Here is a 22784-nt window from a genome sequence, read left to right as displayed (position 1 = left end):
TCCAGTGGGAACTGTGGTGGCATTCCACCGGCTTACACACATCGCTACTGCGCTCACGGCTCCATTTGTCTTTTGTGTTTTTGCTCCAGAAATAAACGATGATGAGATTTAGGGGAAGAGCCGAAGAGCCGTGCCAGATCTCTCTGAGAGTCCAGCAGATGATCTTACCTGCGTTTACGCTTCACGACCTCCAGATGGACGTGCTGTTCTCCAGACGCCTCTGTGAGTCTCTTACACTTTATTATCCACTGGAGCAAATATTTGTTGAACTCAAAATCACACCTAATGTTTTTTTCTGCACAGAATTGTGGACCTGGAGGTTAAATGGTCAACACCTTCTCAAAGGTACGTCCCATGAGTTGAAGAAAAATAAATATTTAGCTAGTTCATGCTGAATTTCCCATTGTGGCAGCAGAAGAGTAAATTATGGAGCTACAGTGAAGCTTCATATATCCTTAAGTGTTTTTATTCTGATGAAAATGAAATGAGCATGGTTTCTGAACTCATAACAACATGCCAGAAAGACTTGAGAGATGATTACGTTTAACACATTTTGTAACTTCTGAAGTTTTAATGCAAAGTCTCGTGAATGTTCTCATTTATCTTGTTGCGTGCTTTGAATACAATCATCAATGTAAAAAATAAATAGGTTGTCTGTGTAGAATAAAGATCTACAGAAATGACATCCTCCATGGAAAAACTCTGAGAGTTCAGAGCGAGACCTGAAGCGATCTGTCATCCTGAAATATTTCAGTTTGTTTTTTCAGATGATGAACTCAGCTCGTATCCATGATAAATACACGCTGAAGAAGTTCTGGGAGCAGAAGATTGAGAAGCACATGGAGAGGACGGGGAATGAAGACTCCCGGATGAAGAGCAGCGCTTTATCAAAGTGTGTATGTCTGTCACCGTCCAAACTTTTCTTAAATGATGCTGCTGAAGAGGTGTTCACTTATCCTGTCATCACTCATTTGTTGCGTCTGGTAATTGCAAAGGAAGATTTAGTTCAAAATACACTGAAATAAAACATCAGTTTGATAGATGACATCAAGAATGGACCTCAAAGAAGATAATTGTTTTTTTGACCCAGTTTGGATTTAATAAACACGTCTTTCTTTTGGAAATGAAAGCTTGAGGTCAGGGTATTTCCAGACAGGATTAGCAGATATAGGGCTACAAATCTCCAGGCTTTAGACTTGATTGTAATGAATGTGAATGTGATGACAGCTGTAGAGATGACTGCTGTAATGAATATATAGATAGATCAGGCTAAACACAACATACTTCAAAGCAAATCCAAGGTTTTGACACCAACGTTAGATCCAAATCCTTGATACAGCTACTGCAAAAATAATGTTTGCCAAGTTATGTTGTTTGTAATTTAGAAAAGTGAAACTCAAATGAACTAAACAGACCTATAATATAATCTATATAATAATTTAATATATGTTTTTTGTTACTATACAGAAAAATATATTTTCAAATATAATATTAAACAAATTTCAAAATGGCCAAAAAATGGCCAAAAAATATATTGGTTACAAAAAACTATATATTTTGGCCATTTTTTCATATTTTAAAATATATTTACATATATAAGTATATATTTTAAAGCATTTCAATTCACAGCATATTGAAAGACAAACTTTGTATGTTACAAACCTGCAGGTGTGAAAAGGTTAAAATTAAATATATATTCAACTGGAAATTGTTTATATTTTATACATACACTGCAAAAAATGATTTTGAAGAAAAAAAATTCTTAGTATTTTTGTCTTGTTTTCGGTAAATTAAGATGCTTTTTCTTGATGAGCAAAACGACCCAAAAAAATAAGTTTAGTTTTTAGACCAAAATATCAAATTTAAGTGATTTTGTGCATAAAACGAGCAAAAAAAAATCTGCCAATAGGGGAAACACATTTTTCTTGATTTTTTCTTGAATTTAGTGTTTAAGAAAAATGTTCAAGATTTTTTTGCTTACCCCATTGGCAGATTTTTTTGCTTGTTTTATGCACAAAATCACTTAAATTTGGTATTTTTGGTCTAAAACCTAAAATATTTTCTTGGGTCATTTTGCTCATCAAGATAAAGCTTCTTCATTTAAGAATTTTTAGATATTTTTACTGAAAACAAGACAAAAAAAATAAGATTTTTTTTCTTAAAAATCTTTTTTTGCAGTGTACTTATAAATTTTATACTTATACTTTATACATTTTGTACCTTTATATTTTGGCAAGGAATATTTTTATTTTCCTGTATTGGTTGTAAAATTTGAAATGTATTTGTTGCCCCGTAATACATTTTTAAATATAAATGTTAAAACTAAATTTATTTTCAATTTAAAAAATATTTTTAATCAAGCTTTACTTTCTACAAAATGTATTAAATATATATTTAAAATATATTTTTGGCCAGAGAAATGTATTTTTTTGCCATATGTGGGACTTTAAATGATTTGAAGTGAATCTCTGTTCTGGTTCTCTCACAGGTTACGTGATGAATGGCTCCAGAGGCTTCAGATTCAAAACAAGAACCTGATTGAGACCATGAGAGAAGAACAGATAAAAAAAGCAGAAAGGGTCCAGGACATTTTAAGAGTTTAGATGGCTTTATAACAATCACTTTTCTGATTGAGACAGAATACTTTATAACATCAGACACCGGTAAATGACATTAAACTACACATGATCTTGGGCTTGATGATTTAAGAGTGCAGATGGCGACATCTCGAGGCGAGTCGAGTGAACTGCACCTTTACATTTAAACTCTGGATCATATTAAAAAATGCTCCTTGTAACCTGAAACTAAATTTGTATGCCTGCAGCTTAAATAAACTCATATTATTCAACTGTCTAACATTAATTTATCACATTTTAGGAGTATTGCAATAAACATCTATAGGTAAACTGTATTTGAAATACTGTAGGCTACTGAAAAACTTTTCTTTATATTTTTATTCATTGATGTTTACAGAACAAAAGCATGGACATAAAATGAGTGTGCTATTGGGGATAGACGCTGTCCTATATGCATTAAAAAGAGGAAGTCACTTTCTTTTAGTTCACTGTCCAAAATATTTCATTAGTTTAATTACGAAATATCAGCATTTCCTTCTGTAGTTCTGAAGTTCGCTTTCATGTGCGGTTGGGTTTTTTAATTTCACAACAATAATCATTTTTTAAGAAATTAGTGGTTTCACACATGGCTGCGTCCTAAAGCTTAGGTAGCTGACTTATTGCATCGCTGCCTAATGAGGCAATGACTTTGGCGGCATAAAGGCAGCTCCGGGAAACGCTTTTAGACAGCCTTTATAGGCAGCGTAATTAAATTCAGCTTGAAATAAACAGAGAGTGCCTTTGTAATAACTAATTCCACAAATCTTCTAAAAATGCAATTAAAAGTGAAAAGATAACTTTATTAAGCAATATTTATGTAATCCATTTAATTTTTTTGATTTGACCAGGCTCGACCAATCACATTCGCTGTGCACGCCCATGCATAGAATTGTGCATTTACTCTCTCACGTTTACGGACGTTTCTACAGTAAGTAGTACATAATACTTATGATGAAGTTAACATCCATATCTCTTCACCAAACCTTATCATCTATTTGCCCACAGTGTGTAACTTCCGCTTTCTCAACGAGTTTAGCAGTATTTTAACACTGATGTGTGAATGACATCTTACTGGAAAAAGACAGAACTTCACTGGCTGCGTGGGTGAACAGCACAGTTTGTATTTACTGGTAAAGTCATTCATGGTAATTTACCAAAATTACAATGTTCATTCTAAAGTCTATGTAAAGTCATTTCAGAGAATAGTCTCTAAACACAATAATAAATCTGCGGAAACACATTACAAAGACTGTAATGGATTACACCGTTAAATAGTTTTTCCACATTTCTGTGTTCAAGATTATTTGAGCGAAGGTAAAACGATGACGCACTGAAGCCACCCAGCATGATTTTGATAACTTATTTTATTACTTTGCATTTTTTTAATCACTCAAATTTGTCTGGGTGGTTAATATCACATTTTTCTGTGGTGTGACAAACTGAGAACACATTTAATATCTGACTTTACACAGACACTCATTCATATGGATGAAAACATCATTTACACAACAAACAGGTTATTATAAATTCAATAAAGCCTGCAGGGTGAACAAGACCCCGGTTTGCAAAGTGTCTTGTTTTGCTATTATGATACTCCGACACAATTGAGAAGTGGACATGAAAAATTGATTACAGATGCATTATTTTAATATGTGAAGAAAACATCTGTGATACGAACATTCTTCAGAATTAAACATTAAAGATTTTACTTAAAAGTATACAAAAAAATAAATTTCTCTGATTAAAGATAATATGACAGTAATAAATGTAAGCGTAAAATACTAATACTACAAAACAGCATTAGTACACTTTAAAAAAAAATCAGCATTTTTTTAAATCAACATATATTTTTATGCTACTTAAACAATTTCAACTATTTTTTATAAGTTATGTCAACTATTCACAGTTAGTATATGTAGTATGTTGAATTGACTTGCAAAACCAAGTTGATTTAACTTCATGCTGTGTTTTTTTACTTTGTATAAAATATGATATTAAGCATTTAGTTCAGTTCAGATGGTGTCAGTAAACATCATAAACGTCACCTTTAATGTCTCATAATAACATCTGCTTACATCTGCTTTTTAACTTAAGCTGTCAGCACTAAAAAACACTTCCACTTTTACTTAATTCCTATAAAACCATGCAATAAAAAACCCAAAGAGTATTATAATGATTTACTATAATCATATTTTCCCATACGGCAAAAAATTAATTTCTCTGGCCAAAAATATGCTTTAAATATATTGTGAAGAAAGTAAAGCTTCATTAAATGTATTTTTGAATTTGAGTTTAGTTTTAACCTTCATAAATCAACATATATTTCAAAATGTAGTTCAGGGGCAACAAATACATTTCTAATTTTACAACCCATACGGAAAAATATAAAGTTTTGTATAAAATATTTAAATGATATTTTGTTACAGTTGAGCAGCTTAAATTGTAATCTTTCCAAACCTGTCTACAAGTTTGTAACATACAAAGTTCTTCTTCCAATGCAATGTGAATATAAATGCTTTTAAATATATATATATATTCCAGTCAACATGTGAAGTGGATCAAAAAAAGTTCTTCAAAGTTGTCCTATGACAAGATCGGTTATTAAGTATTGGTTTTAAGACGAGGTTAATGAAAGGTTTTGATCCACTTCTTCAAATGTTGACTAGTTTATATTTCAAAAAATGGCCAAAAATATATTGGTGAAAAATACATTCACAATATATTTCAGCACATACATTCTGGCCATTGTTTGTATATTTTGAAATATATTTAAAATAATTATTTGAATATATATTTTTTGCCACTTAAGATGCACTTAAGAGTTTCATATGTTCTTGCACAAAACCCCCTAAAAAACTCAAACTTCCTATTACTGAAAACTGCTAGAATAAGCTACTTTTTGCTTGCATTAAGTTTCACAAAGACATAAAAGATGTAACCTACTGAATTTGTGCAAATCAATTCAGTAAATAAGATTCAGGAGGCTACTAAATAAAAAAGATGAAACTACAGCGAGTGTATTTGTTGTGACTGTGTGGATCGTGACGTGTGTGTGCCCTCCTCTGAAAAAGCTCTTTCAAAGACACGTCTGAGAGAAAGTCGAACCTTCTCCTTAAAATCCTGACCCATAAAAACATACAGAACCGGGTTGAGGCAGCTGTTGATGTACGCTAAAGAGATGGCCAGAGGATCCACGGTCAATGCCACAGAGGAGCTGGACTCCCCACCGTACATCCGGATCAAATCCACGCAGTGGTACGGAAACCAGCACAGAAAAAAGCACACGATAACAGCCAACATGATGCGAAACGCTCGACCTGAGCGGAAATTACTTCGGCCTAACTTTCGTGCGATGATCCCATAACATATTGCGATGCACACGAGAGGTATGAAGAAACCAAACACAAATCTAATGATGCTCAACACACCAGATCTTTCAAAAGTTTCTTCTTCTTCACTGCCATGATATGTGCATTCTGTAATGTTCAGTTCATCATGTGTGTAAGTTTCTCTTAACATCATGAAGGGCAAGCTGAGAGCCAATGCCAGGACCCAGACCACCACGCAGGAGATCCAGGCCTTCGACAGGCTGCGATGGTTCTGAGCCCAAACCGGTGTTATCACCAGAATAAACCGATCAAGACTGATGATGTTTAATGTGAAGACGCTGGCAAACATGTTGACAACTACAACTGATGGGAGAATCTTGCACATGGCAGATCCATACGGCCAGTGATGCTCCAAAAAGATCTCTGCCACGCTGAATGGTATAGAGAGGCAGCACAGGAGGTCTGCTATGGCTAAATTTAGGAACCATATTGTATTAATCGTCCTCTTCATCTTCATCCCGGCAATGTACACAACAAATGCATTGCCGGGAACTCCGAGGAGAAACGTCAAGAAGTAGAGGATGAGAGAAGTCACTGTTAGAGATCTACTCGCCTCTGGAGAGTTCCCAAGACTCTCATTAAAATAAAAATAAAAATTAAAATCATAATTAAAATCATCTGTTGTGTTGTAATCAGATGTGTTGTTCATTTTGGCTGAACTGATGAAGCGTCCTGCTATTTGTAAAAAGCACACAAACACACAAATAAGTCAACATCTTTATACTCAGATTAAATGAATGCAGTGTTATCACGGGCAAGTCTGAAATTTTGCAATCAAATGCTAGTTTGGGAGGACCCTTTATAACAGGAACTTTTGCTCAGAAAGTGTTTAAGGGTTTAATAGCATACTGTGAACAAATTTGCTGTTAAAACTGGAAGCTGTGGTTGCCAAAATGTGTTAAAAAATACAGGAAACATTAATGCAGCTTTCTGTATTTTCCGATTCTTAATCACATTATTGCAATAAAGGTCATCAAAACTTAATAAATTGTGATGCACACAAATGCAAAACATGAAGGATAGAAATTAATCGAACAAACATAAAATGTAACATAAAACACCCTAATATTTGTAAATACTACATAATATTAAACATAAACAACATTATTTAGAGTTAAACAGGGATGTCCACATTTAATGTGTTGTCCTTAACTAGACACATCTCTCATCTTGTGTTGACCCTTTAATTTATTTGAACATAAATCAACGCAAAATGACACATAATGTGTATAATAGGATAACACAAAACAATGTGTAAAATATTAACACGTTTTTTTGTAAGAGTGTACATGTACTCCTTGAACATTGTAGAGATTTGCACTATACAAATATATTTTGTACCTTTTTCATTAGTTTACTATCAAATTAAATGCAATAATTAATTAAATCCATTGCCGTTTTATTACTGTTCATGTAAACATTTCACAAGTTTTTCCTGTAGTTGTTTACTGTAGTTACAGTGTAAATTATGTAATCATTTATACGCATTATCAACACACACGTCTCTATATATAAAACATATGTCTATTTAAAAAGTGAAGTTTCAGGTCAAAAACTCTTGCTCTTACCTCATGAACCACACGGTGATGAATACTGACTGAATGACACTCAAACAACTTTAAAGGGAAAACCACAGGAAATGACGAGACCTTCTCTAAACCAATCTGATAGCCCAAATTCTGCAACTTATATTTCATGCATTAAAGACACTTTTATTATTGGCTTACATTTTTATATTGCATTCATTATTTAGAAATATTTATGAAGGGTGTGATGATCTTAAATTAGCTAAATAAAAATGTGTGCCGGCTGCATGTGCAAATAAACGGTTAGTTTCGGTTTCCTTTCTTCAGCTAAAAAAAACTAAACTTGAAAATGAGATGCAGCTGCCTTTTTTGTTAAAGTTTAAAAGAGAAGTTTGATTTGTTTCTTGTATTGTCGATATGAGGGACCCTAAATAAACCGAATAATGTCCAAATTAATTCACAAAATATAATTACAGGTCTGAAATCGTACTAAATATGGCAAGATCACAAAATGTTTACAAAATGAGTCCTAATTGTACGTGCAGTCATAATTAGCGTACTTATGACTAATACATTTTTGAGAGCTGACTGCATGTGAATCAGCCATTTGTTTACCCGACCAAATTAGATGAGTAACCGGATTACACTAAATGACCTAAACTTTGTGGAAAAAACTTTAATGATAATGCTTTTTAAAAGTCTCAATGAAATTGTATAATTTCTAGAATAAATCATCATACCACATTCACAAAAATGATAGTTTATTGTGTAGATTTACTATTTTTATTGGAAATATCTTGTAAACATCAATCTGCCCATTTTATTGCATGAAAGGGAAAAACAAAAAAAGTGATTATTTACACTGTGGTTTTGGCAAAACAGTTCTATCGAATTATGTGCTTAATAACAAAATAAAAAGGGTAAGCATACGGAGCTTTTTAAAAGGTACCAACACCAAAACCTACAGGAATAATTTAATTTTTCAACATTATTTCAGCCTTTCCAATACTACAGGTTCATCGAAAAGACGCTCGCCTCATCCGGCAACAACTATACACAAACAGCAGAGCAATGGATCTATGTTTCATATATAATCTATGTCATTCAACAGTTTCAAAGGTTACTTCTTCTTGCTTTCAAAAGCGCGCACACTCATACACACACACACACACACATACGTGTAAAATGTTACAATACAGCTATCAGTACAGTTTATGTGTCCACAGAAATGTTTATCTTCGTAGGAAATACTATACCACTGAATCGGTTCATGCAAGGAGAAAATCCATTATGTAACATACAATATGCAACAGCAGAATGAGTTTAGCATCTGTATTCATACAAGCTTAGAGTCGTTATTCTTAAAAAATGAAATGATTTAGTATTGAAGTCCACCAACAGTTTAACAGCATCCCATGTACTCCACCTTTAGCAGTAATCTTTGTCAATTCAAGCAACATACAGGTTCCTGGTGCATGGTTAAATTAAATATATACATACATCTGTACAGTACAAATTGTCAAATAGTGTTCTCTCTGGATTTGAAAGCACAATATAGAGGCAAGCAACCAGCTAGAAAGTTACTTAACACAGGTTGCGACTACAAGTTATATAGCAGCGGCGGAGGCCAGAGTCTGTACGAGGTTTTGACTGGCTGCCGCTGGACCAGATAGCTTTACACAGAGGTGACAATGTAGGATCCACTTTCAGTCGTGTCCCCTTTAGTGTCTCTTTTCTTCACATTGCTCGTAATAGGTGTAGGGATCTGAGATGGTCTAGGTATTGCGCTGTCAACACTGCTCTTTCTGGGGCTTGGTGTGTAATTAAAAGGACTGACCCTAGCAGCTACAGCACCACTCGGGGAGCTGTGTTTGCTCGAATTTGTCGAGCTAAAAGGCGTGCGTTCAGCTACTGGGAATTCATGAACCTCCGTGCTAATGTTTGGATTACTCGGTGTGGGCTTGATATCTGTGACTCTTTTATCAAGGGACTCGGTACTCCTGAGCAAATTCAGATTGGTTTCTGAACCTACGTGGCCCATTGCTGCGGTCTCATTTGCTAGTGTCTGTTTTGAGTCTCTGTCACAAAGAAACCCTTTGCTTGTCTGGCTATCAATAACAGGAGGTGTGTTTGCAGTGGGAGATTTACTAGACCTTGGATTGTTTATGGGGCAGTCTTCAATTCTCACCCAGACATCTTCTGTTCTGGACATAGCAGGGCCCATTGAGAAAGCAGCATCACTAGATGGTTCTGGTAGGTCTAATGTCATAGAAGGTGCATTTTCACTTTCTTTCATTTTCCTCCATGTTCCCTTCCGTTCTAGCCCTCCCTCTTTGCCAGATTTCTGAGGAGGATTGAGGAGTTGCCTCTCATCCTCACTTCTCCCCTTTTCACTGGACTCAGAAGATGCAGAGAGAATCGATGAGCTGCTACCCGTTCTTTTCCAAGTGCCGACTCTTGGGAGAGATGACGAATGTTTGCTGTTCTCCCTCTTCCATGTTCCCGTCTTGTTGATTGGGAGCCTGGACGGACTTTCCGATTGGGATCGTGAGATGTCATGTCTTCGAAGTGACTTACCATCACCATTCTCAACGGAATTCTGACCGTTGGGGGACTTTCTCAAACCACTCGCCTGGTAAGGTAAAGAGAGTGACATATCTGGTAAGGATGGACTAGATACTGGAGTCTGGGATTGGCTTGGGGAGGATGGAGATAGTGACTCAAATGACGCAGACTCCTCTAATTTCCTTTTTAGTGTTGGACTTGGGGCTTCTTTAATAAATGTTGATTGGCGAACGAGTCCAGGTTTCTCAGATCGATCCGACTCGCTCCCACTAGACTTTGTCGATGACATTCGGGACAATTCTGCCTTTTTTAAAGGGCCTGTGGTGGCTCCACACTGGTTTAGACTTTTTGAGGCAGATTCACTTCTAGGAATCCCACTGGTACTTCTTGGCAAACCACTCTGCTTTGTTGGTGTCTGTTGTCCTAATTGCCTTCCTGGCGAAGTGTAAGTCATGCGGCCAGATCCTGATGATTTTGTTGAAGCAGCGCTGGGAGATGCAGTGCGAGGGAGTTGGGATAATTTGTTTGATGGGGTCAGACCGTTTCTACCCGGTGAGACTGAGGCGCGACCAGGAGACTGCATCGGCCTTGTTAGTGATTGCTGAACGGGTCTAGAAGGTGTAGAGTCTCTAGACCCTGATCGAGAGGAGCCTTTACTTGATCCTCCTGGAGCAGATTGTGGATCCCTGGCAGGACTAGGTTCAGAACTTGCTGGCACTTTTATGTTTCTCGGAGAGTTTCCAGCACCTGGTGCCTGGGAGGGTGGTTTGGACATTTGGCCGCGTGGAGGCGGCTTTTTAGGAACTGGACTGGTGCTAGGAGAACTGCTTCTCACACCAGGAACATGAATCATTGTTCTCCCCCTGGATATCACGGGTGCTGGAGCTTGCCTGTGCTGAGAAGACATGCTTTCAAGACTGGGTCGGGGTTTTCCTGTTATTAGACTTTTATATACCTTTTTCCCACCTTTCAGGCTCTTGGCAGATTCCTCCTCATTCCTTTTTACCTCCGAAGTGCTTTTTTCACCAGGTTTTAATATTCTTGGCCCTTTGTTTGCAGCAGGCTTGTTGTCATCTTGGTTTAACGGAAGGTGAAAAGGTGACCCAATGGAGATGCCAGATTTGAGGGAAAGAACTGAATCTGAATCGGAAGAACCTTGTCTGGAGAGACTGGCTGCAGCCTGATGTAGACTGCTAACAATGGAGTTGGCACCCTCTTGAATGGCTTTCCAATCAAATGATTCAGAGTCTGGTGATAATGCTTGCTCTGAAATAGGACTGTGTGTGTCTGTGAGGTCTAATACAAGATCTGGTTCCTCTGCTAAAATGCCATCGGCCATCATGCTTTTATCTTCCTTAACTTCAGCTTCATCCATCTTGCTTCTTGGTGGTTGTTTCTTTTTCTTTGGCATTGCGGAACTTATGCATTCTTGTAGAAGATCATCTTCAGAATCAATACTGAGAGAGCTTAAAGAACTATTCCTAGAGAAACACACAGGAGTGTCCTCCACATGAAAGGCTTTTGGTGCATAACCCGAGGCTTGTGGTCTGGGTACTTCCATCTGGGTTACATCATCTTTATGTGAGCAGTCTTTGTTGTTGTTTTCTTGGTCAATATCGCTAAGTGAACTAAGCGATGAGTTTCTTGAGAAACACACTGGTGTGTCTTCAATTGAAAACTTCTGTTTCTCATCACACAGTGCTACTGTATTATCTTTGGATGCTTGTGAAAAACTATCTTGTTTTTGAATTGGTTTTGCTGGAGCTGTTTGAAATACTGGCACTCTGTTGGCGTTTACTGGCTGTTCTACACTGCACTTCAAAGGTGGAACTTTTCTTTGCTCTTTATCTTTGCGCAGCTCTGCTTTTTCCTTAGATAAGTCAATGTCATCATCCTCAAAGTCAAGGGAGCTCAGCGAATCATTGCGAGAGAAGCAATAAGGTGTGCCCTCAATTGGTGTGTAATGATGCGGAGAATCAAAAGCAAACCCGGGACGTGGTCTCTCCTCAGCATTAGCAGGCTTATCAGCAAACTCTTTTGATGGTAATTTGGGCTCATGCTTTTTGGTTTCTTTGTTTTTATCTGGGTATGAAACCGCTTCTGGTAAGTTATGGGGACCCTCTGGCCGTTTAAGCATCCTCGCTCTGTACTCGCTGCTTTGTGGCATAGGCTTTACAGGAGAAGTTGGCTTTTTCTTTTCCAGGTCTTGCTGAACCAGATTGCCAGTGGCGGTAGATGGATGCTGAGTCTGATCAGACATTTTCTGCACCCTAAACGGCTTATGAATTTTGCTTTTCGGCATTGCTGAATTGATGCACTCTGCAAGAATATCATCTCCTTCATTCTCACCCACAGCCGATATTGTGGAAGGTAACACGCCCATATCTGTATTCTCTGCACTTTTTCCTTCTGGTAAAGTGTCTCGTCTTTGTCCAGATCCTTCCGCATGGGGAGCTGAACTTTCCATACTTGCCAACTCATTTGGGGGTGAATCAATAGTGAGGTCACTGAGAGATGTTGCTGTGGAAAAGTTAATGGGTGTTCCCTCAACACAGTATATCCGTGGTATGTCCTCACCATGGGTTAGGGTCACATGTTTTTGCTGTTGTCCTCTGCTTTGTGACGGTAACAATTTATAAACAGGGAGCTGACTTGGTTTACGAGCCACAGGCGGGGGAATTCTTGAGGTGTTCGAAGGCGACTGCTTTTTCGGTTTCCGTGATGATTTTGTTGGCATTGCTGAATTAATGCAGGCCTCGAGAATCTCTATGTCATCATCATCATCTGAATCATCTAAGAGATCATTTCCAACTTCAGATGCTGATGGTGGTTTCTCCTGAACGTTGGGCTCTTTAATGTCTTCTTTCTCAAGCTCTGTCTCGATACTGTGGTCATCTTCATGAACTGGAGGCATTATTTTCAGCTCAATGTCTTTCTGGATGAATGGTTCATCTAAACTCAGTGCACTAAGGCTTGAAGCACAAGAAAAGCCATCTGGAGTGCTTTCTGTGGCAAAGTGTAGAAGAGTATCATTATCTGGAAGAACCTGCACTTTCTGCACGGCTGCATTGACAACTGCATGCCTTGGAGCCAAATTCTGTTTATCAGAGTGGGGTGGGACTGTAACCTTTTGCTTTACCGATGTGGATCGTGGTGGAGGTGGTGGTGGTGTCTTGCTACGACTCGGAGGCATTGTTTGTCCGGGACTATCGGGCAGATCACTTGGGCTGATAATTCCACTGACCATCCCACTGCATGGCTCACTCTGCACAGAACTTGCAATGGAGTGGCTTTCAAAACTTTCAAGTGAGCTGACAGAAGTACATCTACTAAACATGAGAGGAGTCTCTTGTATGTCATGTTCAGGAGGACTTTTTGGTGTTTGGGCACCGCTTTTGGATGGAGATTTAGCACCGGATGAAAATTCCACCGTTTTGTGATGCCTAGAACCATCTCCATGTCCCAAGTGTGTTCCTTGATGTCGAGGTGGCTTCATGCGGACATAATGCACTGATGACTGGCTCTCATTTGTCCGGTGGTCTTGTGTAATGCTAATTGTGGCATCTTTATCTGATATAGGCATATTTGAATAGTTATTAGACGAACCGACGTTACGCTTGCAGCTCTCCATTTCATCTTCCTCAGAGGACAAAGATGATAAAGAGCTACCACGTGAGAAACATATGGGAGTGTCTTCCACACAATATGTCTGTACTGTCTCTGGATTTATTGTGGAAGGCTTGCAGGCTGGGTTCTTCTGAACTGCTCTAGTTGGTCCTGATCTGCTTTGAGCAGATGACGGGTGGAGCTGCTTTTGCCTTCCCTGATTCTTTATAGATGCCACAGAGGAGGAACTATCCTGGCTTAAATGGTCTTTAACAGAGCTTTGGGCAGACGATGGCTTTGAATGACTAAATAAGCCCTTTTTAGAGGAAGCATCAGGATATTTTAAACTGTAATCAATAGGCTGTTCTATATGGCGATCCTCATTGTACTTCAGACCGTAACTTGCAGGTTGATCATCAAGCTGTTCTTCTTCTGAATATCGCTCACTGTAGTTAGTCGGTTTGTCATCTGCAAAATCATCACACAGCGTTTGCGAAATCTTTTTGTTAAGCCCATGACCGGAGCCACTGTTTATTTGTTCACTTGAGCCCCTTGGCCTAAATCCAGACATGCCCTGTTGAGCAAACCTAGGCTGAAACTTTTTCAGTTTGTCTTCTCCTTCACTACTGCCTTCAGTGTACATGGGGTATCCTGGACTTTGGGATCTAGGTGGTTTCTGATCAGATCTTTTCATTTCACCATCCGTGAGCTTGGGCCTTGCCCATCTTTCATTCTGGCTTGGGCTTTGTTGACCAGAGTTCAGCTGTTCATCTGAATACTTCAAGCTGTAGTTAATAGGTGTGTCCAGATCGCCATTGTCATCTTCCATGTGATTTGCATTGTGTATCTTATGGGCAAGATCCGCAGGATATTTTCTGTAGACGCAGCATTTGCCTTCATCGTCTTCCGAGTAGGAGTCCACGACCGATGGCTTCATTTGACCCCTCTTACCGTAGCCATCGGTGCTGTTCACACTATTCAGACTGTCATTAGATGCTCTGCTCTCCAGTTTGGGAATTGGGCACGGTCTACCAGACGGGTCAGTTTTGTAGCTGTAAAGGTTTTGGTGACCATGAGCGGCAGTTGGACGTCTCATCATATCATCTTGAACTGCGTGAGGGTCCGATGTGGAACCTGTTGTTCTATCATCCATACTTAAGTGCATACTTTGGACTTCCTCCATAACTACCGCAATCTGAGCGGCCGTTGTAGGAAGCTGCATCATTCGCTTTGCAGGCTCAGCATCAGAATGGAACCCCCTTCGTTCCCGATCTAAACTTCTGTCCCTTTCGGCTCGGCCGCTTTCTGCGTTTCCTCTGTCCCGAGAAGATGGGCTAGAGAGCACTGGGATGTTCATGTAAGGTGTGCGAACTCCGACTCCATTAGGACTGTAACCGTCTGATCGACACACACCATCATAATCACCGTAAACGTTATGCTTAAGTCTGGGCTTGGCCCTATGAGAGGCCTTGGGGCTCAAATTGTCAATGTTATCAAAGGTTTCAGAGAGATGCTGCGCATCTAGTTCTTCAAATAGTGCTTTCTGCTTTCTAACATGGAGGGATGGTAAACTGGACCCAGGGGACATTATGTTGGCATCCTTATATTTGATAGGTCGATTGGCCATGAGGTTCCTCAATGCGGCTGCACTTCCCATAGCTATCATCTTGTGCTTGGAGTGAATGAGGTTCTTAAGCATGGCAACTGCTCCCATGTCCCATAATGACTCCTGATCTTTTGCATTCCGAGCAGAGAGGTTCCACAGCGTTCCACAGGCATTGCTCACTATTGTCAGACTGTGTGATTTGAGGTGCTGAAGAAGGGTCTGTAGACAACTGTTTTCTCTCAATATTTGCCTAAAGAGAGACAAAGAAAGTCATATTACACAGTTGTTGTGGCAGGGTGATGTGATTTTAAGTTATACAGTATCTTCTACTATACCTGTGCTCTTCATTTGTGGCGATGAGGCTTGATACGTTTCTTAAAATGCCACCCCCACTTTCTATTATGGCAAGGGTGTTGGTTTGGCTTCTGTATGTTAGAGTGCTCACTAAAAAGGCCAACGCCCCAGGAACGGAGCAAATATCCGCTTTGTTTTCAGTGCAATGTGCTGACAGGTTCCAAAGGGCACTCAGGACACTCTTTAATGTGGATTCCTGGAAATCAAGGAAAATATGATATAATGCATTGCTAAATGAATTACTTGCATTATGCATTCACATTATCCGAATATTAGACTCACCTTCTGAACCTCTAAGGCACACTCCATTAGAGCTCGAACACTTCCAACCTCACGCAATATTTTCTTGCTGTTTACATCAGCTCGCCATGACAGGTTTCTCAAAACACTGGCAATGACCTAAAGCAGTTCAAAGTTTAGTATCATACATGGACAACATAGGAAAAATGTTAGCGTGTACAAAACATGCAATGCATCTGCAAACAAGTGATACCTGCTGTAGGTCTTCGCTTTCTGACTTCAGTTGTGCTACCATGGCCCTCATGCAGCCTTTCATTGAACAAAGCGTAGCCTGTGGGCATGAAAGGAACAATTAAATAGCTTGACACGAATAAGTACACTAACACGGATAGTGCCAAGACAGATAACGTACCTTATTAGCTACATCACCAAAGGTTAAATTAGTTAAAGCCATCCCAGCATATCGTCTGAGGGTAACACTGTAGTGATCATTGGTCAGACCGTAGATCTCACAGTCGACCTGCAAAAGCTCCCCGATTGCCTGAAGGCCTCCTGCATTAAAAGATCGATTTAGCCAACAAGATTTTTTGATTTAAGGTCAAACAAGAATAAATTGGTAAATACATTTCAGTTTGTGATGGAAAACATACCAAGTTCATTCATTGCATGTCTGTGCTCTTCATCAAAGGACAGTTTCATCAGAACACAAACCGCTGGACAGATCTGATGCTCGACAGGAGAGGGCACTGTAATAAAAACATTGTACATTAATGATGAGATTACACATGAATTACGTGTCCAAACACTTGGAACAGTTATGAAACATCCATTAGTCTCCTTTCTACCAGAACATTTCATACCACTGATATCTATAATGAATAAAGTGCTCAGCATTTGTGATGTGTGAGACACAGTAAAGTGTGTATATTTGTGCTTTAATGTCAATACACACACACACAGTACAACTAAATGAGACAAATGAGATATACTCACAATATTGTGTGTTGCACAAACAAGACAGAAATGATTATTTATTGATTAAAATCATATTTAAATTAGGTCTGTCAAAAGATTAATCGCGATTAATCGCTTACAAAGTAAAAGTTTGTGTTTGCATATATATGTATCGTGTTTAATTATTATGCATGTGTAAATACACACAAACATGTATTTAAGAGAAAAAAATATTAATGCATTTTACTTTACATATAATACAAAAAATATTAAAATAAAAAATAGAAAAAATATTAAAATATAAATAATTCTAAAATATAAATAAATATTAAAATATAAATACACATAAAAATATAAATACATACATACAAACATACATGTTTCTTAAATACAAAAATAATTACACACACAGTCCACACAGACATATATTATGCAAAAACAAACTTTTATTTTGAATGCGATTAATCGCGATTAATCTTTCGACCGCCCTAATATAAATATCAGTCTGGTTAATTTATTAGTGTATCAATAGTGGGATCCAAATGTTTGAAACCACTACTGAAAATCCTGCTGTTTTACTTAACAATTGACTTATTTAGTTGGGTTAAAACTTCGTTAATCACTTAGAAATTGTGCAAAATATAATATATTTATATATATTTTCTAATATATCTAAATACATTTTAAATATTTTTTATCAAATAATTTCCTTGCTTTACAATCTTAAAATTATGTTTAACAAAAAATATTCGAATATCCAGACTTTCCAAACAAACATATAACTTAAGTTTATTTTATGTTCATATTAAAATTCTTTAGTACTTTAGTTTGCAAGCCTATACAACTAAAAATAAGAAGGATCTTATATCCTCTGTGCTATTCTTGACAAGGCAATACGTGAGACGAGATAAGTTAAGACTCACTTGGATTTTTGTCCTGGTCCACACCTCTCTCGTGGCTCTCCTGCCACTCCCAGCAGGTCTCACAGTAAGCCCGAATCTGTTCCAGCAGGTGGAGCACCCGGATCTCACGACGCCCTCGTTTGTCGTCAGGCTGTGAATGGATAATGTTATGCAGGGCGGCGCTGGCCCTCGCCCGGGCCTCTTTACTGCCGCGAGAATTCCCGAGCAACACCGAATCTTTGTCGTTGCCATGGAGAAGCTGAATGAGCAGCGGCAAGCAACCGGATTGGCGCATGGCAATGCAACTGTCCTGAGAGCTCGACATGGCCAGGAGGGTTCGAGACATGTCATCTTTATCATGAGTCCCCAGCATGGACAGAAGAGAATACACCATTTCCACCTGTGTACATGAAACATTTATTGTGCTTTAGACCCTGATGATGTCATGATGTTTATAATGAATGTATTTGTCTGGCAGAGGCTCACTTTAGTGCCAAGATGACTTGTGAGTCGACGCGGGACTGAGTAACTTCCAGCGCTGCTCATCTCGCTGACCGAGTCATGATCGAGCCGAGAACTGGAGCCCTGATGAGCAAATATAATTTAGTAATCCTAACGCACAGATGTTGTAGTTGATCCAATGACATATCGCTTACGCCATCTGTCTTAAAAATACCACAGGAGCTTAAAGCATTAAGCAAGTGAAACTGTACGAAATAGAAAAAGGGCTCATTTAATCTCAATGACCAGTAGCATTTGCATTCAAATCATTAATATTCAAAGCACACAGAAGCTCTCGGTGTGGACTGAAAGGGCTTTTAAAAGGGCCTGAATCGCTCTGCACCCACTGCCAAAAAAAGGACCATCAGAGAACAGACCATCAGCAAAATAAGTCTCACAAATGGCTGAATGCATTAAAATGGTCTCCCTTACCTGAGAGCAAACAGCACTGGCGGGATCTCCTGATGCATGGGCGCCTTCGGTCTGGGTCACAGGTTCATGCTTGACCTGCAACAAGACGCTGATATGAAACTGAAGAAATCTATAAAGTAAATGAGCCAAATGTGCACGGCAGAGACAAAACCACACTACGGGATGGACGAGATCAACTTTAAGACAGGTGGAAAGAGTCTCTGTAGATAATCAGCTCTATGTGTTAGGAGAGAGATCAGAGATGAAGCTTGACTAGGGCTATAGGAGCACAACTGCTGGTGCATGAAGCTCTTCATGACCTACATACATCAGACAACAGGATTACAGAAACACAGAGGAAGAAGCAGATGCGTCCAATCAGATTCATCCTCACAGTAGCTGCGTTTCCATTACCCATTAAATTGCGCAAATTGACATTGCAAATTAAAAATACGGCCAATGGAAATACGTCAATTTCGCAAAAACTCCCATATATCGCAAAAAAGTGTTTACGCTTGATAAGGTGGTTTTTCAGGCAATTCAGAAAAGGTGTATTTCGCATAACTCCAATGAAAACAGTTTCTTCTAATTTTCAGGTCACCTGATGCAAGTAAGTCACATAATAATGTACTATTACTTTAAAGAAACCTATACATTGCAAATCCTAATTATAATGGGATTTTCTTGGCATTGATGTTCAGATAACACTCCTATGTCTCTTTTGATTTAAAAATAATGTACGCGTCTCCTGCGTCTAGTTTGCCGCTTGAACATTTTGAGTTTACTCGCTTCATTCGCACGTGAAATTCTAGTCTTCAGACTTTCATGCGGAAATTCGCGTCATGGGAGGGGCTTCTGCGACTCTCCTCGCTTTCTGTAATCATGTCACTACTAGAGCAAGCCCCTGATGGTTTAACACAGCACGTTTTCCCGCCAAAGTTCAAAATGTTCAACTCGCGCATTTCCTGCGGCAACGCTCAACTTGCATGAATTACACGCGCGAATGAGGCGGAATCAAGTTGCACTAAACGCCTCTTTCGCGCCGCGAGACCTCCAGACGCACGTCAACGCGTCTTTACATTGACTTAACATTAAAATAACATTTCCTTCAGTTAAAAATAATGCCTAGTGCGGTGGATGTGATATTAGTTAACCTACCAAAATCAGTCAACGTGATGTTTGAAATGATTTATCGCAAGAGAAAAAACTACGTTTCAGTCGCATATCATCGGTTAATGAAAACGCCTTTATTTGCAATAGTCTTTTAGAAAATAACGCTATATTTTTGGGCAAATCTGTAATGGAAACACAGCTAGTAAGACAATCACAAGTACAGACAAACCCAAACTTATGTATATGTCAATAATATAAATCTATATTGTGTACAGGCCGTGCACCACATATGCATTATATAGTTTATGTGTCTAAATGTATCTCATTTAAAGCACTGAAGCTAAAAAAATAAAGAACTACCAAAATCTTGATGAATATTAATAATAACTAGATAGCTAATTTTGCATGTAAGATGAATGTTGACTACTTTACTGAATCTCAGCATTGGCAGAATAATTGGTTACCTCCGAGTCCGTCGACTGAGTCGGTAAACGCGTCCGAATCCTCAGCATGTCTTTCTCAATCTGTTGTATCCGTGAGACACGCACCTGAAAAGCGATGAAATCTTGTTTAGTAAACATTATCTGCGCTTTCACACACGTTAACTTTCAATATCCGCCCTTACCTGTGCCCGTTTCTCCATGTCCTGGCACGTGCCCAGCTGTTCCTCCATGGCGGCTCGGATCTGACGGGCCTCATATTCCAGCTGTCTGCGAGTCATGTCGGTCTGCAGAGAAAACTATAACATGACATGACAGAGGTCACACACACACAGCCGGTTAATGAGCTCAGCGTACGTTGAGAATGACAGAAATGTCTGACTTACATTCTCAGTGAGTGGCAGACTGTCGATCCGTTTGGTGAGGTTTTGTAACTGAGCATAATACCAATCTTTCTCCTTTTCTTCCTTTTCCAACTCAGCCACCAATAAAGACCTGATATAATAAAGACAAAAGATCATGAAATGATGAATGGGAAAATAAGTCAAAGCAAACAGATCAGAGTGTACGCCAACTGCATTTATTCTACATTAATGCACAAAGCTAATAGATGTTGATAATCAATCATAAACATTAAAGGTGCCAAAAATGCATTGTAATAATCTGTTAAATTTTTTTGTAACTTTATTTAGTGCAAAGATTATCCATAAATGTCTTTAGATGTCTTTTTACGATTTTCACAATATGTTATTACCATGTACTGTACTCCTACTGCACCTTTAATAAACTATATTGCTTAAAACAGTAATTTAAATGATTATTTATCAATTGTTTTATTAAACGCAGACCTGTTTGATGACATCACTTCTTCTGCTAGTTTATAAAGTCATAATCTACTAATAATTATTCTCTGTCACCTGAGCTATCTGGACCGTACCATTTGTAAACCACAGTTTATCACGTAAATCTCATTTAATGACAAAACCCTGTAAGAGCTTCAAGTGGGGAATCCTTTAATCACCCTACTTAAACCGAAGTTCGGAATTTAAACAGTGCTGACCGTTCTTTCTCCAGCTCCTCCAGGTACCCAGCGCTGTCTCTGGTCCCACCGGTTACCCCTCTTCTGGAGAAGGAGCTCATGGGACTGGGACTGGGGCTGCTGTCGGTCGAATGAGCCGAACCAGAGCCCTGCAGAGAGGCCTTGGACCTCAGCTTCACACCAGAGAAGCCGGGATCAAGACTCATTTCTGCAGATTAAAACACAATGATGAAACCTTATGAATGTTTATTAAATGTTCATGCAAACAGGTTATGGCATCTACATAATCATAATTTCTACATAAACAGGCGACTTTTAAGGCCTCATCTTATCTACATATTGCACATGAAACACACAGAGACATTTACTGACTTAATGTTAAATTAAACTGGCTTACATTCTGGTCAAAACCATGCACCTTACAAGGCAGATTTTTTTTTATGCTGTCTCCCTTATTTATGCTGGTCTATAGCTGGGTTTCCATCCAAACGTGAAGCGAATCTTTTTAAAATTCCCAAAAAAAGAAAAACAAAAATGTGAAAATTGTTCCATCTAGTTGTTCGAGCGAATGACGGCAGTATTGGTAAACTAATAACCAACAGTAAATAAAACAAGGCATGCTTAGAAAATAGAGACAAGATTGCATTTAGTTAGGATTGGACAAGTTATAGATTTACTAGCAGTGCAGCTTGTAATTGCCAAACTGAATGCTGTGCACAGAAGAAGGAATGCAGAGTTTTTGATGCAGGCACTAACAGCAAGGGCATTAAGACGACATCGAGCCCCATATAGGATAAAAACAACGACAGCGGAAACTGCTAGACAATCAGTCACATGGGTTTAATGTTTGCTACATCAGAATTTATTCAGCAAATGCATTTCCATCTCCCATTATTCAAATTTTTTTGCATAAGTCAAAAACCACCTCAAGCGAGAATAAAGATTCAAATAAAATCAGGGCAATGGATCAATATGGATCGATGCATCGATTAAATTTCTAACAATACAATGCATAAAATATCAATATGAGGTACCCTTATTTTGACACTTTCAGCGTCCTCATTCCTTGATGTAACGTCCATCTACGCATTTACGCCAAAGCGCATATTTTTGTTTATTTTCATGTGCTAGTGTCAGCAAGTGAATGCAATGGGGCAACAAAGCGTTTTCTCCCCTCATTATTTATTTTTCTTTATTAAAACGAATCGGGACAGAGATTGTGCCTTTTTTAAGAGTTTAATTAAACGTTCATGATATATATTTTGGTTGCATTTGTGAGTTATTAACTGTAACTGCTTAACTAGGCATGTAATATTAAAGTATCGATAAATTAATCAAATCGTAATTGCATCGAAGAAATGTTTGATGTATCTGCAAATATTGCATCGTTGGCGGAGATGATCGATACTGTATCACATCGCTATGAACTGTAATTTACACCTCTAATGGAAACCCAGCCCAAAATGCAAACTACTGAAGTGGTTCACTACATTTTGGAACAGAGTGAAAGTTTAATGTGTAAA

The 22784-nt window shown here is 38.4% G+C and overlaps 3 protein-coding genes across 8 annotated transcripts in view; 1 reads left to right on the top strand and 2 right to left on the bottom strand.

Moving 5' to 3' along the window:
- The first annotated feature begins 576 nt into the window (after positions 1-576).
- On the top strand, positions 577-2805 carry LOC135739626 (protein FAM240C-like). Its single transcript, XM_065257809.2, has 2 exons — positions 577-892; positions 2489-2805. Exons 1-2 carry the CDS (start codon positions 768-770, stop codon positions 2601-2603), a joined length of 240 nt encoding a protein of 79 aa, XP_065113881.1. The 5' UTR covers positions 577-767; the 3' UTR covers positions 2604-2805.
- Positions 2806-3961: 1156 nt separating this feature from the next.
- Positions 3962-8142, bottom strand: c3ar1 (C3a anaphylatoxin chemotactic receptor). The gene has a single exon (XM_065264263.2). It carries the CDS (start codon positions 6651-6653, stop codon positions 5622-5624), a length of 1032 nt encoding a protein of 343 aa, XP_065120335.1. The 5' UTR covers positions 6654-8142; the 3' UTR covers positions 3962-5621.
- Positions 8143-8274: 132 nt separating this feature from the next.
- apc (APC regulator of WNT signaling pathway) overlaps positions 8275-22784 on the bottom strand; it is a 34790-nt gene continuing 20280 nt past the window's right edge. For 5 of the 6 annotated variants that reach the window (XM_065264220.2, XM_065264241.2, XM_065264227.1 and 2 more), the window contains 13 exons: positions 21283-21469; positions 20609-20717; positions 20408-20521; positions 20247-20330; positions 18691-18765; positions 18244-18342; positions 17779-18157; positions 16552-16647; positions 16314-16453; positions 16155-16232; positions 15944-16060; positions 15643-15857; positions 8275-15557 (listed from right to left, as the gene is read on the bottom strand). In XM_065264220.2, the coding sequence (XP_065120292.1) occupies positions 9206-15557; positions 15643-15857; positions 15944-16060; positions 16155-16232; positions 16314-16453; positions 16552-16647; positions 17779-18157; positions 18244-18342; positions 18691-18765; positions 20247-20330; positions 20408-20521; positions 20609-20717; positions 21283-21469 (8045 nt within the window). In that variant the 3' untranslated portion in view covers positions 8275-9205. The remainder of the gene's footprint in view (positions 15558-15642; positions 15858-15943; positions 16061-16154; positions 16233-16313; positions 16454-16551; positions 16648-17778; positions 18158-18243; positions 18343-18690; positions 18766-20246; positions 20331-20407; positions 20522-20608; positions 20718-21282; positions 21470-22784) is intronic. The other variant, XM_065264249.2, reaches the window with a different exon arrangement.

The sequence above is a fragment of the Paramisgurnus dabryanus genome, chromosome 10 (genome assembly GCF_030506205.2).
Source record: "Paramisgurnus dabryanus chromosome 10, PD_genome_1.1, whole genome shotgun sequence".
Classification (NCBI taxonomy): Eukaryota; Metazoa; Chordata; class Actinopteri; order Cypriniformes; family Cobitidae; genus Paramisgurnus; species Paramisgurnus dabryanus.
Note: the sequence above shows the minus strand (reverse complement) of the source record. Positions and strands in the feature narration are given on the sequence as shown.

Bases quoted from the DNA above. Each gene is read 5' to 3' on its own strand.
- LOC135739626 (XM_065257809.2), top strand. From the start codon at position 768: ATGATGAACTCAGCTCGTATCCATGATAAATACACGCTGAAGAAGTTC. The intron at 893-2,488 runs GTGTGTATGTCT...GTTCTCTCACAG, and splicing joins AAGAGCAGCGCTTTATCAAA to GTTACGTGATGAATGGCTCC.
- c3ar1 (XM_065264263.2), bottom strand. From the start codon at position 6,653: ATGAACAACACATCTGATTACAACACAACAGATGATTTTAATTATGAT.